Raw genomic sequence first — 15,452 nt, forward strand, 5'->3', positions numbered from 1 at the left:
ATAAACAAATATTATATAAAATTATTTTTTTGTGAAAATATAAATCGTTTTCAATCAAGATTTTTTATTGGCAATAAGCCGCTTTTATTCAGCGAATATATATTTATATCTCGTGATTTATTAGTTACATCAGTTATATTACCAATTGTTGAAAGAGTCTATGTGTTAACTTTTGTTGTGCATAGGGCACATTATTTTAATACTTTAGAATAGAAAAAATATGTCTAATATATTATCGATAAGAAAGAGAGATTCTTACATTTATAATTTTTTTATACATTTGTAATTTTTTGTTAATGTTTCTTTTTAAGTATTTAGAGTAAAAACGATTTTTCGAGAAGTTGATCTGATTTTTAAAATATAAAACTTAAAAATCAAAATTTCTTATAAGAAAATGTATGAAATACATTCCATATATAAAAATATTAATTTTTTACATCATATAACTTTAACAAAGTATTTAAAATCTGTAATAAAACTCATAAAAATTTGTAATAGAACCCATTCAAACATAATACATTCTATTAATATATCATATGTGTACAGATTTTTTATATAATTGTTTTGTATAAGGAGTATAAATATTAATCTAATTTTTATAGGAAATACGACATAAATAGGTAATATCATTATTATATAATGTCATAAAAGAAACTCTCTTTCTATAGAAATTCGATTTATGTCCAATATAATAGTGTAGCATATATACGGTCGATTATTAGCATTGTTTTTATCTTGTGATAAAGTAGATAAACTAAACGATTTTGTTGCGCACGTGAAAAACAAATATTTTTTACCCTGCTTGAAACCTCAACTACGAATTATATCATCTCACTAATAATGACAAAAAATAGATATAATTTATTAATTTTACAATTTCATTTCCATTAATTTTTATGATTTATGTTTCTGTATGGCTTGCCATATCCTGAGTTCAATTCCTCCCCTAAAATTATATAAGATATTTAATGCTAATAATTGTAACATATATTTATTTCTATATAAGCTATTATTAAATATTATATAAAATTATACAGAGAAATTCATTTTTTACCTTAAGTTTAGCCTGCGAAGATCGTCTCGTGTAACATGACATAAAATATCTTCCAGTGTATATTCCTCATATAGGAACTAAGAACATTAAAAAACCGCGCTCGTAAATATTATATGTAAAATAAATAATATGTAACTAATATTTTTTTCTATTGTTTCTTTTTCAGACATTGGCAAACTGCTTACCCTATCGATCGATATATCATCTACCTGAAGATTTCTTAACCAATCAACAAGAGCCATATCTGAATGCAAAGGAATACTGTTATGTGTATCGGTAATTGTCAAGGATGTTGATTGCTGAGATATTGGCGAGATGCAAGAATTATAACTGCGGAAAATCATATATACATATATCAAAAATATAACTTTATACTTAATTAAATACTATAAAAAATTGCATATAATAATGTATAAGTTATGCGTGTTGCAGCAATAAATAAAATAATAATTTATTTCATACCCAGATTCCTGCCTCGCTACTCTCCTATTAATATTTTCACACAAATGTGTCAATGTATTAACTTGGGCTCTCTGCTCTTCGAGAGCCTGCTGTAATAATGTCTGATACGCTTTCTGGCTTTCTATCAATTCTTGCAGCAGTTTCATATTTTCTATCTTTAACGCTCCCATTTGATCTCTATATTCTTTCCAATACTTATTATCAATGGAATCGGCTGTTTTTTGTGATTTTACAGAATTTACTGTCGATACTCCAGAAGTTGATTCTTCTTCAGGTCCTTGTCCGCCAGGTTGTACTCGCTCTTGTCCAAGTAAGTTAGCTCCCAATTCTAGACACAATTTGTAACACAAAATACATTCTATATATGAATTTTCTAAATATTTTTCGATTTAAATCTATTAAATCTATCAATTTTCAATAAAATATTTGTCTAAATCAGATGTATGAAGTGGAGTGCAGTAATCTTCTAACTGAACGCGACATTCACAAGATATTCCTTATTATTGGTGATAGCTTTCCCCAGAGATATTTTTAGAGTTGACACGATAACATACTCTATTTACATGTATATTATACTTGAAATACATGCAAACATCATACATCTGGTTTATGTACATCTAATATACAAATATGAAAATCTGGTCAACAAATAAAACATTCTTTTCTGATATCCAAGATTTAATTCTCATTATTGTCTCTCAAATATATTAAAATTTATCAAATGCGTATAGCAAATCCACTTCTGTTTCAGTAAGAAAAAAGATACTCACCGGGAGATAACACAGTGATAGCAGCTTGAACAGCATTTCTCACCAAGTTATCTAAGGCAAACATCCAATGTGGTTTTATACTATGCATTCTGAGAACTTCGTTTACTGCCGTTTGGAATAAATAAATGGCCAAATGTAGGTGATTAATAGCGGTCGAATCGAAATCCAACTCCTCTTTCAATGTTCGAATAGCAGTTACTATCACTTCCTGATTTTGCTCCGCGATGTAATCTCTCAAACCACGCATGAGCAACACCAGCTGACTCTAAAATTGTAATAAATAATTAGTCTATCGATATATACATTATTTGCAATGCAATGTAATATTACAGTCGAGTAAATACCATCTGCAGCACTGTTTGTCCCTCTGCTTGATGTATACCTCTCATCCAAACTTCGCAAATTTTTGCCTCATCTTGATTGAGAACCCTCGTTAATGTCATGCGCCTTTGGCTATCCTTTTTTAATAAATAAAAGCCCTCCTGTTCTTCTCCAGATTTTTGTCCTGGTTGTCCTGTTATTCCAATGATTGGTGAATATAAATAAATAATATTGTAACATAGAATATATAATGCTAGAGACACAGATGTGAATGGTTTATCATTTAATTTATTTCTTTGTTCACGATAGCAATGATGCAACACTATGCATTTTTATGATTTCAAGTAAATATTTACTGAAATTTTTAATAATTTTCAGTCTTTGTATTTTTTTGTAAAGTATCTTTCTCTATTGCTGCATATATTTACCTCCCAATTCAACTTCTGGCGATAATAGCCCACCAGATGAACTTCTTCGTGTTATTGAGGCACTTGCTATATCACTTTCACTAGTATCTATCGATGGAGTATTCCCTATTGTACTACGAAAGTATAAAAAGCAGCGAATTAATGTTATGTGTTATATATTAGAAACATGCTACATTTTTTTTTGCAACATTCACACATAGCAAATTATTACAAAATTCTATGTAATTTAAATTAATACTGTCAAAACATTGTGTTAGCATTCTGTATATTGAATATAATTGAGAAGATACCCATTTTTAAATCTACATAACATTTATATAAATGATATTAATAGTATTTTTTATCTGATTATTTATCTAATTAATAAAAACTGTAATTTAATTATCGTATAATGTATAAGGCACAAATGGTTGTGTGTATAATTATTATTATTATTATTATCATTATTATTATTATATATACACACACGCAATAATTCTTTTTATATTCATATGTTTATAGTTAGTTGTGTATATATATCGGACTATTTAATTCAAATGGTCCACCTATTTTTTAAAAGTATAAATTGTTATTTAAAGAAGATTATATAAAAAGCTATAATTATAGAATAAGTCAGATGTTAAAGGACTATTTTAATAATATAAATTATGTTTTAATATACTGTATTTATATATTGTAGTATATCTATTATGTTCGATCAGAATTTATATTTAGCAAAACAATTATATATTAGTATTTGTAAAATATGTAATTAATGATGAATGTAAGTAGTATTTTTATTGTTTGTAAATACGAATTTATTTTTTATAAATATCTCATTAAAAATTACCTAAATATATAATCAACAATATACCATTATTTGCACAAAACATAAAGAAATCTTGTAACGGATATGATTTATACAAAGCGTCACTGGGTTATACATTGAAACATTATGCAACATCTAAACATTTAATAGTATAATAATATTGTGATAGCTGATATTTTTATATAAAAAATTATTTGAGGAAGCAGTGCAATTAAGAAATTTTACATATACAATTTTAATGGTAAAAATGATTATGTATATAAATCTTATTCCATATATTTTACTTCTACGAATAATATTGCCAATAAGTAAATTATACTTTTAATTATACTTTTTCCTTGCATTTAAACAATTTACAAGGTTAGAACCATACCTGTTAAAAGAGAGGATTGCAGTAGGCATGCTGATAGGAGATAATAGGTGGGCTGGACTGCGTTCCCTCAATGGGCTTGACTTCGTTAACCCTCCACTAAATTTAATATTTTATAATTACAATTCGCAATGTGCGTTTTTGCATAAGAGAATATTATACTTTTCATATTTTCATATTCATACTCTTTATTGAAAACCGCAGTTTGAGTAATGTATTTTTAGTACAGAAGATATGATCAATAGTTAATGAATAAAAAAATAACTTAAGAGAAAAAATGTATAAATTATATTGTAATTCAAAATGTCACAGTAAAAATATCAATTTAAACTTGTTATGCCTTACTAATATTGTGATATGAAAACAATCGAAACATTTTCTGTTCATTGTCTCGATGCTGATCTGACAATTATCCAGTAACATAAAAAATGAGATTGGTATCAAAACTAGATATAGATAAAATAAATCAAATAAGTGTGTGTAACATAGCAAAACAAAGGCGGGAACGCTACAAATTATTACAAGAATACTAACACAAAACGACACATTGTAATAAAAATGAAAATTTTACAATACCTATCATCTGATTGAGATATCTGCATAGATATAGCAGCGACAATTTGGTTATCATTCGTTTTATCATATTTTCCTAAACGTTCCAATCTGTCTGCAGGAACTGATATACTTCTACTAAAATCTGGTGGTGCGGCTAATCTGCTGCTCTTCTTTTTCCTGTTAAAAATAAGTATTTCACATTATATGATTTTAATTATTTATAAAAAAGCTCTCTATAATACTGTGCTTTTATATATACTCATTAAGAAATGGATCCTCCAATAGTTCTGCAGCAGTTGCTCTTATATCAGGATTTGGCTCAAAACAGCGTAATATAAAACTTTTTGCTCTCTCAGACAACTCTGATGGTATCTCGGGATGTATTTTGTAATACCCCACCTATATAAGGATATATATTTGTTAGATTTAGGAATATTGAAAAAATATTTAATATCTTCAATTTACTTTAAAAACAGCTGCTTGTGGAGAACCTAGTTCGATAAATGGAGGCTTTCCAGTTGCCATTTCAACTATTGTACAACCTAAAGACCAAATGTCCGCCTAGAGGAAAAATTTAAGTGATTATTATTTTGATGACAAGAAAGAACACTTTTTTATCCTGTGAATTCTCAAAACAAAACAAAACAACACTTAACAAAACAAACTTACAGGCGCACCATATCCACGTTGACCCTTGTCAATAACTTCTGGTGCCATGTATTGTAATGTTCCGGTAAATGTTTCTGTACTTGGGCATAAGCCAGCCAAACGTTTCGACATACCGAAATCAGATATTTTTACTACTCCACTATATGTATTTACCAATACATTATCGCCTATATCATACAATTTTATTTGTGTAAATTATGTGTATAAATAAGTAAAAAAAGAATATACATTATAATATACATTATAATATACATTAACAAACAAGTGTAAAACGTATATTATAAATTATGTACCTTTTATATCTCTATGAACTATTTTTTGATCATGGAGATATTTAAGGCCTTCCAACATTTGTTTAGTATAATATGAAATGGTTGATTCATTTTCTTTTAATGGACCCCATTTCAATCTTAACAAAGCTGATAAACTTCCTAAAATTATAAGAATAATCGACAATAATTTACAAACGTTATTTATATAAATGTTAGACTTATTAATTCTTTCCTACCTCCAGGAACCTGTTCCATGAAAATTTTGAAATATCCATCCTCACTTATTGATCCTAAATATTGGACGATATTTCTATGTCTCAATTGGCTATGTAATTTAATTTCTTCATGAAGAGGCTGTACATCACCCAAGTTTCGTTCACGAATTTCTTTTACTGCTATCCTGACTTGCGTATTCAAATCACGTGCTGCATACACTATGCCATATGTACCTTTGCCGAGAATTATACGTTTATTTTGATCATCCAATTCATATTCAAACTATAAATATATAAATATCTCATTAAATTTTAGACATTATATAAAACACCTGACAAAAATAATAATAGTTAAATAAAATAAAATTATAGTTAAATAATAATTATAAAAACCTTCATGCAATCATCAGTCATATAAGCGTCCAAATCTGTAACCATGCCTTCCTGATCCCTAGTCATTTCTAAGATCAAATCGTAAAATCTTTGTCTACATTGTACCGATGGCAAGTACATTTGAAAATCATCTGAATTTTGATGAACATATAAGAAAAGACATCTTTCGTCCCTCTTATACAAACTCATACTGCGTATCATATTTGCAGTAAATAGCCAATCATGAACTTGCTTACAATTATTTCTTATATTATCCAAACACGAATTACACAAATTCCTTATATGTATAGACTTCTCCTCTGCACCAAGATTTACATTCACATAACTTGGCATTAAGATTTTTGTTGGTTCCAATACTAAAATCTAATAAGAGAACGTTGTATTTAAGTTTTTACTAAAGAAATGATTAAATTATTAAGTTGATGTTCTTTTTAAGAGTGAATCCATAAATCTGCTCTAAAAGCAGTTCTGTATTATTCTTACTTTGACCCAAAATGTACAGAAGTAAGCTGGATTGGTAATATATAACTATAAGCCATAGTCTCCCGAATTGGGAACTGGATCCTCAGTAGAACGATTCCATTTATAAACTTACTGGAAACCATATACTATCGCCAACCTCCGCCTTTGTAGCTTCAACAAAGTAGTCCATCCAAAAACTAAATATTTGTTCCTCTGGTGCAATTTCAGCTTCCTCATTTTTTTTACGAAATCTATTTATCAGTGATATATTGCCTATTGTCGACTTCAGATACCTAAAGATTAAAAAAGAACTTTAATCGAAATAATTCAATAATATTAAAATAAGTTTTAAATATATACTTCGTTTTTTAAATCCTAAACACACTATATTTTTTTACTGAACACATAATTTGATTGCTCATCAATACTTACCAATTTGGCGGCTTCAATTTAAACATACATAAGGCTGCTTGTATTGCTTTTGAATAATCTTCGGCCAATACACTAATCTCAAAAAATGTTGCTACGTCCCAATAATCCTTCAAGCTCGATAAACTGCCTTTCTTGCCAATTAAATTATTTAGTACCATTCCTATATGTTGTAACTCTTCACTCTTAGAGAATTCATTTCCAGCTATGACCAATAAAGTAGCAAGATTTATACCAGCATATTCATTAGGTTGGACCTGAATATACAATAATGACAATTATATACATGCATTAATAAGAATTCACAATGACTCTAGAGAGATAGTTCTTATATACATATATATATATATATGTACCTCAAAACCTTTTCTATACCAATGGATTGCATTCTTTAAACTCTCCTGATCTGTATGTCTGCTCTCTACAAATTTGTCTTTGTATATTCTTCCACATAAACACAACATATCTGGAACATGATTTTCTTTCTTCTCTAATGCTTTTTCGATGACTTTTAATGCTCTTTCTCGATCGCCCTCTTTGTTTCGTCGATTTAGAGCAAACGCATATAAATATCTTATAGCTGGAGTATTTATATAATTTTTGTGAGTTGGTATGGTTTTTAAATCATCAACCAATTGTACCATAGCATCATAATCCTAATACAGATGTGTCAATTTTTAACAATATCCCTAATCATAATTCTTATTATAAAGTATTACTAATTTATTGATTTTTACCTGTATTTCCCGAAATGAAATAAGAACATTTAAAACAACTTCTCCTGATAAAACATTTGGATCATCTAAACGTTTACGCATATTATTCAGAATTCTGGAGAGTTCTTCTCCAGAATATGTCTCGCGCGCCTTGCGCAGATCTGCTAGAAATTTTTCTTTCATATGTGCTCTGGAATATATATTTTTAATAAAAATATTTCTCACATTGATAAAAATATCTATTTTAGTCTTTTTGACAAAATATTAATTATAAATTTTATGTACAATCAAATTATTATTTATATTAAAGAGCATTATAAAAAATTTTCACATTTACTTACTTGGATTGTATCTCCACATCTTGAAGTAATTTCTTGAGTTTCAGAGTGAGATGCTGTTTGGGATCTATCACTTCTTCGCCTGTAATTCTACTGGTTGCTGGGTTAGTAGCTACACATGAACCACATGATTCCACAACACGGTATGAAACAAATGTGTAGCTGCCACAGGACAACTGTAAAGATATTTTATAATATTATATACATGTATATATGTATTAATTAAAATGTAACTTTTTTGTAAAAACTTTCTTATCTTTCTTCTTATTAAGTAAGTAAAAAACACTGATTAAAAGTGACATAATTAATCACTTATATATTGTTATTTGCAATTTTTTATTTAATAATTATTTGCTGTATATTTTACACTAACTTTTAACATACATTCAAATATCATCCTTTTTTTTCTCCTGATTTATTAAATTGGAATAAATTGTTCCATATAATAATCGTAAACGGAATTAACATGCATAATATAGAAATGCACAATATAGAAATCGAACGCACATGTATCAGTAACTAGTCGCATCGAGCGATTGCGGACAATTGCGTGCGATCGGCCAGCACCAATAGTAACTGCTATATTAAGATCATGAGCTCATGTTTTTCTACTCCATATCGAGCGGAATAACATATTTGGTGCTTGCCTGACAGACACGGATATCGCTTCATCTAATGATATTGATTAGATTTAGCTGCTGGCAGTTTGATGTCGAGTATAATCCGATGCGCAACATGTTTCAATATTTATTATCGACGAGATTAAGGTACACAATCATTTTAAAATTTTAAATGACAACAGTTCCGTAGAAAGTGAATCAATGAAAAGACAGTTACATAAAATCTTAATTAATAATTAATATTTAAGATAACTTTTAAAAGATATATAAATTAATATAAAATTAATTTGCTCAAAATAATTGTACGTAATAATAAATAAACGAAATATGCAAAATGATGATCAGTACTTGTTCTCTTCAATTTTCATAAATTATTGGTGCAGCCGATATATATTGAATAAATAAAATATATTTTCTTACTGATATAAAAATTTATATAATTCTTTTTATATTACATATAAAAATATAACAAATATTTGTTATATGAAAAAAAGAAAGAAAAATAGATAAGTTCTTAATATCAAATGTTTATAGAAAATAACTAAAACAGCTCGATATGCTATAATACATACAATAATACTGTCACTTGCACCAATCTATTTATGAGATCTTTAATTGTGATCATTACTACCAAGTGCATTCTAAGTGTAATAAATAGCCAAGATCAATATGTGTTACTACCACTATATTATGCTCAGCATTTAATAATAAATGCAAAATTTTCATCCATATATTTTAGAAGCAATGAAAAATATAAATGTATACATACCTTAAGTCTAATTGTAGCCTCTGTATCTACATCATTATACAGCAATATGTTTTCCTTCATTCCAAAACTTTCCCTGACACCGAGATGGTAAAATAATGCAGATTGTTGTAATTGAATACTTAAATCAACAACTGCCACATCAGCATTATAAAATGTATCCAACACATTAGTTTCACCAAAATCGAGCTTTTCAAACTAAAAAGAATATATACAAAATTGAAAAAGATAAAAAGATATATTACACAAAATAAATTCTTCCTGCATGTAATATATTTTCATTTGCTTATTCATTTTTAAACATCTTGACTTGATATTGTAACTTTTGACACATAAGAATCTTGTTCTGAAACTAGCCTAAATTTAGTGATAATATAAAACTGACGCACATTGCAAATTTTCCTTTAATCACATTTTGAAATTCAATTTAAAATATCACATTTAAATAGACAAATATTTTCAATTGAATTAAAAAATCTATGGCTTGTCATTTAAATATAGTTGAATTATACCAAAAATATACCTGTATATGATGTATATTGGCATTGACCAGATTACAGGCTTGTCTAACTTCGTCTAATGCTTTCTTGCGTTGAGCAAGATGTTCCGGTTGTTGCAAATCCAAGACACAGGCCACATCCATTCTAGGCCTTCCTGGTATAGTTGTATGTCCTGATATATCACTCTGTGTTCCAACACTGTCTGTACTAGAAATGCCTTCCATGATGCCTAATTGCTGTAAGGTAGCTGTAAAGGATTGTCTTTTTATATATTAAGAGTATTTGTGTATAGCTGTTATATTGAAGCAGCAACATATATAATATAACAATGTAGATAGAAGTTTATAATTACCAGTCATATCAACCACATCGCCACAAGTAGAAGGCATATTGCTCGAGGCTCTTTCGCCAGATATGTGTACTGTGCTATTATATTCTTGAGTTCTTACTTTATGGTATATTCCAAAAGAATTGAGTGGCTAAACTTGATGTTTATACCTATCAATAAGCAAAAATGTCAAATGTATATTCTAACTGACATATCACCAAAAGACAACAATAGATTTTTACCTGCTAAAATATAAAAGCAAATGTATATCATTTCTTTTTTGCACGATACTGGTTTCTCTTGTTGAAGCTCAATTTGAGATCAAACGTACAACTATCACTCCTCGAAGAGATCATTGTTCACATTCTTTAGAAGATTGCATAAACATAAAACTGCAAAACATATAGTCAAGATATACAAGAGCAATAACATCTCAGGATACACTGAGAGCACACATCACAATCGTGACAAATTTGTCAATAGATTACGAAATGAGACAGTAAACGATTGGCATACAATCGACCGGAAATGCAATCAATTAGTGCGACATAGTATGTAAAAGAGAAATACCTATTGTCGTGCACATCATAGAAATCACCAACCATCCATTCCTTCTAGAACACACAAATCTGAAGACGAGAGTCGAGGTCGTGCACTAGTGCACCCACTCAGATCTGCGATCCGCGTGTGAAACTTCACAGATGGCAGCGAGATCAGTCTCGCTCCGCCGGTATAAAAATAGACGTTCTCAAGATAGAGCGAATCTCCCCCCCCCCTCTCTCTCTCTCTCTCTCTCTCTCACTCACTCACTCTCTCTCTCTCTCTCTCTCGCACATGTCGAAACTTCGACCGCAAGTTAGCTAGGCACTTTTGAATCGAACGTAAATCATTTGAATAAGCATATGAGCGAGCAAACCGTACGGCGTAAATTGATGCGTAAGTCGTTTTCACCTTGACAAGAATATTACTGGTAAATTATGTTATGCAACATGCGCTTATAGCGAAAACACATCTATGAATATTTCAAATTAATTGTGGAAGTTTTCTTTAGCAAGAATTTTATTGTTATATCGTGTTGTTATTTTGTACAAAAGTTTGTTTTAACAAACTTTTTTATAAAAACAGCACCTGCATGCTGCTATAGCTATAAGAACAAAACACACTCTTTTGACTGCGAGATTTATATGAAACATTCTCTTACATCATTATATTATGTCCATACAGCACATAAATATATCAAAAGAGTAATGGCTCCTATACATAGAACGTTTGCAATTTTTTACTTTTATGGAAAAATGGTAAGTTGATTGACTACTGCATCCTATATGTAAAAAGCTCCAAGTTGTTACAGATACTACATTTTATTAGTCATTTTTCGTAATTATATGATACGCATTGAAATGATTGGTAAATTATAATAATTCGAATTTTTCTACATCTTTTCTTATTAAATATTCTATCAGATATTTCGATATAATAGCAGAATATAAAAGAGAGACCAATTAAAAATATTTGACCATAAATAAGGTAAATTCTTAATATGTATTAAATATAAATTTTAATTAATTGAATATTTCAATATAGCATCAAAATACAAATAAAAGGTTAGTTTAAGATATATAAAATATGGAAAAAAACGATTCTTAAAAATATATAAAAATTCGAATTGATTAACTTTAAAGTTGTATATTTCGCAACATCGACATGTGTTTTTATTATTATATATTTAAATATAATTTAAATAAATATTTATGGTTCATTTTGATGATATATATAATTATCGTACGTGTAAGACAAGTGTAGAAAACCATCGTATTAAATTCCTCGCATCTATTTCCATCAATCATTTTATTAAGACAATCATATGATATGGGTCAATCAAAACCCGTGACGTATATATCTATAAGCATAATGGAAAGAAATACATGGAATAATACTCATCTCAAACAATATATTATTACTAATTCATATCTTCGGCTCAATCGTATCAAATTTTTTAACACGCACGTCGTATATTACACATTAAAACTTTCATTGATCTTTCAACAAATGCATCTTCAGTTCTTAAACTAGAGATGCATTATTCTTCTGATCATTTCTAGTTATTTATTCTGGCTGATTGTAAGACCATAAATAAAAAAGGAATCAAAAGATCCGTTCGAGAGAATTATAAAAGCTGCAGACACGGTTCGTAATTAATTATCTTGTAATTAATAAATTGAATTTTGTGTTTTAGGCATGACAAAAGCAGTGACAGAGAAATGCATCACAACGATATTCCTTTGAAAGTAAATCCTAATTAACAAGAGTAACGTCCATTGCGTTCTATCGCGTTCTGCGAGGGAATCTTCGTCGAGGATTGTCCGACCGAGATAGATAGCGAAGATACTTTTGTCGATCGACTAGAGGGGACCCTTTACTGGGAGATCATGAACACTCAGATAGTCATACACTGTGGCTAGAGAAAGGAGGATAACAAGTTTGTAGGTCATTCGCATTCGGTCGAATCAGGTGCTACAGTACGGAGCACCGTGGAAACGTACCAATGAACTCCACGCGAATAGGTTGTCAGGAACATGAAAGAGTTTCGTGTCTCTTATACGTATATAGAGATGCGCGTAAACCACATCCGAACTGTCTCTTCTCCTGTCCATGCATATGCAATATGAATTCGGATATGATTTCGCAATGACTCTGATATATTAAATAACTAAAATAGCTTAATCCCGAGAAATATTTCTTTCGCTCGCTCAGTCGCGAAGCAGATATCAATTTTTGTCACATCGTCAGATAGATGATAATCGCGACTAAAGCTTCTGAGATTTGTGATTCTTCTTATTGTTAGAAGATTTCTTTCACAATTTTAAAAAGCGAAAATTATTTATCAATTTTCTCGTTAATGAATCATTATCTCTGTTTAATTATAATTCATTATTGAGGCATAAATCTTGCTCTCGAACGTGAAAGAATACAAATACAAAATTATTCATCAAGATCAAAACAATAGGAAATAAAGATGAATATATATGATGAGACGTTTGTATATATTGCAATATGTAAACAAGAGAAATGAAAAAAATCGAAGCTTGATTTAAAGACGCAATATTACAATATATAATAATTGGTTCTGTATATAAGATAGATAATACTCGTATTTATAGCAGACAGTGATGAAATTGAATCTACTATATAGAAATCATTGGAATCTGCATTTATGTGATGTGTAAAAGAAATAAGCTGACCCACAATCGTATCAGCCTGCGGCGCGCGCCGCGTTCGTATGTACGCGGTTTGCGAGTGCGTAGAAGAATAGTGGGGCGCAGTGATGCGCGGAGCGGCCACTCCGCAGCGCTCCCCTTTCAAGAGGAGCGCATAAGACAACGAGAGGTGAATCGCGAGTGCGTCTGGACCACTCGTCCGGACGCGAGCAGACTCCTCGGGATGCTGCTATCCTGCGCCAGGGGGTCCCCGAGAACTGGCCTGCTCCACGACCGACGCCAAGCCACGTCATTGCGCGCACGCGGAGGAACACCCGTGTATGGATCGACACGCGCGATGAAATATTATTATACACACAGGAAATGTAAACATTAAAATCTAAAACACGTCGAAAGAGATACAGGATACATTGACGCTTAATATAGTTTTCCCTTTTGCTTTCTTTACACTTTATTTTTAATCGATCATGTCGATACGTTATGGAGATGTTTCTCGATATGCTCTAGCTCTAGTACACAGATAGAAGATCATATACATATGGTATATGTATACACATATCTTTTGTAATTTTATTTTTTATTTTTTTAATGCTATACTTTATTCGAGAGAATTGGTGTAATTCTTACTATATTCTTAATATTCTTTATTTTTGTCTTTCATTGTGTCTTAAAAGTCTATCGTTTTTATTTTATATAAACAACTATACGCGATGAATTTTAATTTGATTCTGGTATTTGATAGATTACTTCATCATTTAAAAAATAATCATCACAAGTAATTCGAAGATCACGAATTATTATATAGCATAATACGTTGAAAAACTCAATAAAAATCGAAATTTTCTGACATTATATAATCCAAGTATCAATTATCTATTAATAATGTTAGTGATATTAATTATTGTATTATATTGTCACTCTTAAAAAAATATAACTAAATATAAAATTTTATTAAGAAAATATAATAGTTAAATATTTACTATATTAATTTAGATATAAACTTTTACTTTGACGAGACTTGTTTCAGAATAACAATAAATCCAGTTTCATCATAATTATCGTTTATTGTCCGCTTTACAGAAACAGCGACGACGATATGACGAATGAGTGGAGAAAAACGGAGCATGATTCCGAATCGGCGAAACATGTTCCATCTTAGGATGTTCGCCTGATCCTCGGGGAGCCTTGCGGTGTAGAAACCGGTCAAGGAATGCGTGTAACGCGTGTACGTACACGTCACGCCCACTCGTCGTCCCTGTCACGTACGAGGCTCATGCTGTCGCATACGCGCTCCGCCACCTGCGTACATACGTAGATCCATGCGTACGTACATACGACGGACTGATCTTCAAGCGTTTACGATGACGCGACACGTGTGCAGAGAGATATGTATACGTGTCTAGCTAGCAGCCTGTCACGCTCCATGCACCGACACAGAACTCACGATAGGAGACGATTGTCGGACGCCAACCAAGTTGCCAGGAAACTAGCAAGAGCGACAAGATTCTCGCTCTAGGAATTTTACGCACTTAGAATAGCTTACAACTTAAAATCTGCTTAAGACTGCGATAATGCGGACTTAACTATGTAGAATGTTTAATTATACAAGAGTATTTTTGATGTGTATATGACAATATTTCTCGTCGAGATCTGTCAAATGATTATTTCTTAACGAAATGAGATATAGAAAATAAATTTCGAATTAACAGAGTAAAGAAAATAATTGAGCTTCAGAAATGCTAAGAAATGAGTTTTTTT

General features: G+C 30.2%; 1 protein-coding gene and 1 long non-coding RNA gene across 7 annotated transcripts in view; one reads left to right on the forward strand and one right to left on the reverse strand.

Annotated features, from left to right (window-relative positions):
• The window catches only part of LOC138940389 (uncharacterized), a 111,240-nt gene extending 108,311 nt beyond the window's left edge, over window positions 1–2,929 (forward strand). For 4 of the 5 annotated variants that reach the window (XR_011447989.1, XR_011447990.1, XR_011447987.1 and 1 more), the window contains 2 exons: window positions 1,221–1,826; window positions 2,268–2,929. This is a non-coding gene — a long non-coding RNA (uncharacterized lncRNA). The remainder of the gene's footprint in view (window positions 1–1,220; window positions 1,827–2,267) is intronic. The other variant, XR_011447991.1, reaches the window with a different exon arrangement.
• On the reverse strand, window positions 438–11,147 carry Ask1 (apoptotic signal-regulating kinase 1). 2 transcript variants are annotated; one of them, XM_070309254.1, is made up of 25 exons: window positions 11,047–11,147; window positions 10,719–10,868; window positions 10,501–10,646; window positions 10,172–10,395; window positions 9,652–9,846; window positions 8,266–8,438; window positions 7,946–8,114; window positions 7,565–7,864; window positions 7,212–7,465; window positions 6,913–7,072; window positions 6,318–6,680; window positions 5,946–6,207; window positions 5,731–5,868; window positions 5,438–5,604; window positions 5,234–5,329; window positions 5,028–5,167; window positions 4,790–4,945; window positions 4,217–4,312; window positions 3,036–3,148; window positions 2,631–2,800; window positions 2,287–2,551; window positions 1,517–1,844; window positions 1,240–1,384; window positions 1,055–1,131; window positions 441–946 (listed from the first exon to the last, which is right to left on the reverse strand). In XM_070309254.1, exons 3-25 carry the CDS (start codon window positions 10,535–10,537, stop codon window positions 895–897), a joined length of 4,080 nt encoding a protein of 1,359 aa, XP_070165355.1. In that variant the 5' UTR covers window positions 10,538–10,646; window positions 10,719–10,868; window positions 11,047–11,147; the 3' UTR covers window positions 441–894. The 2 variants fall into 2 exon arrangements, with proteins under 2 accessions (XP_070165357.1, XP_070165355.1); XM_070309256.1 differs by lacking the exon at window positions 4,217–4,312 and having other exon boundaries at window positions 438–946.
• Window positions 11,148–15,452: the final 4,305 nt, after the last annotated feature.

This window comes from Polyergus mexicanus, unplaced genomic scaffold, assembly GCF_030449975.1.
Source record: "Polyergus mexicanus isolate NDT 795.1 unplaced genomic scaffold, iyPolMexi1.0 SCAF_16, whole genome shotgun sequence".
Lineage (NCBI taxonomy): Eukaryota > Metazoa > Arthropoda > Insecta > Hymenoptera > Formicidae > Polyergus > Polyergus mexicanus.

Bases quoted from the DNA above. Each gene is read 5' to 3' on its own strand.
- Ask1 (XM_070309254.1), bottom strand. From the start codon at position 10,537: ATGCCTTCTACTTGTGGCGATGTGGTTGATATGACTG. The intron at 8,115-8,265 runs GTAAGTAAATGT...TATATATTCCAG, and splicing joins GATGTGGAGATACAATCCAA to AGCACATATGAAAGAAAAAT. The intron at 1,845-2,286 runs GTGAGTATCTTT...AATTGTGTCTAG, and splicing joins TATCACTGTGTTATCTCCCG to AATTGGGAGCTAACTTACTT.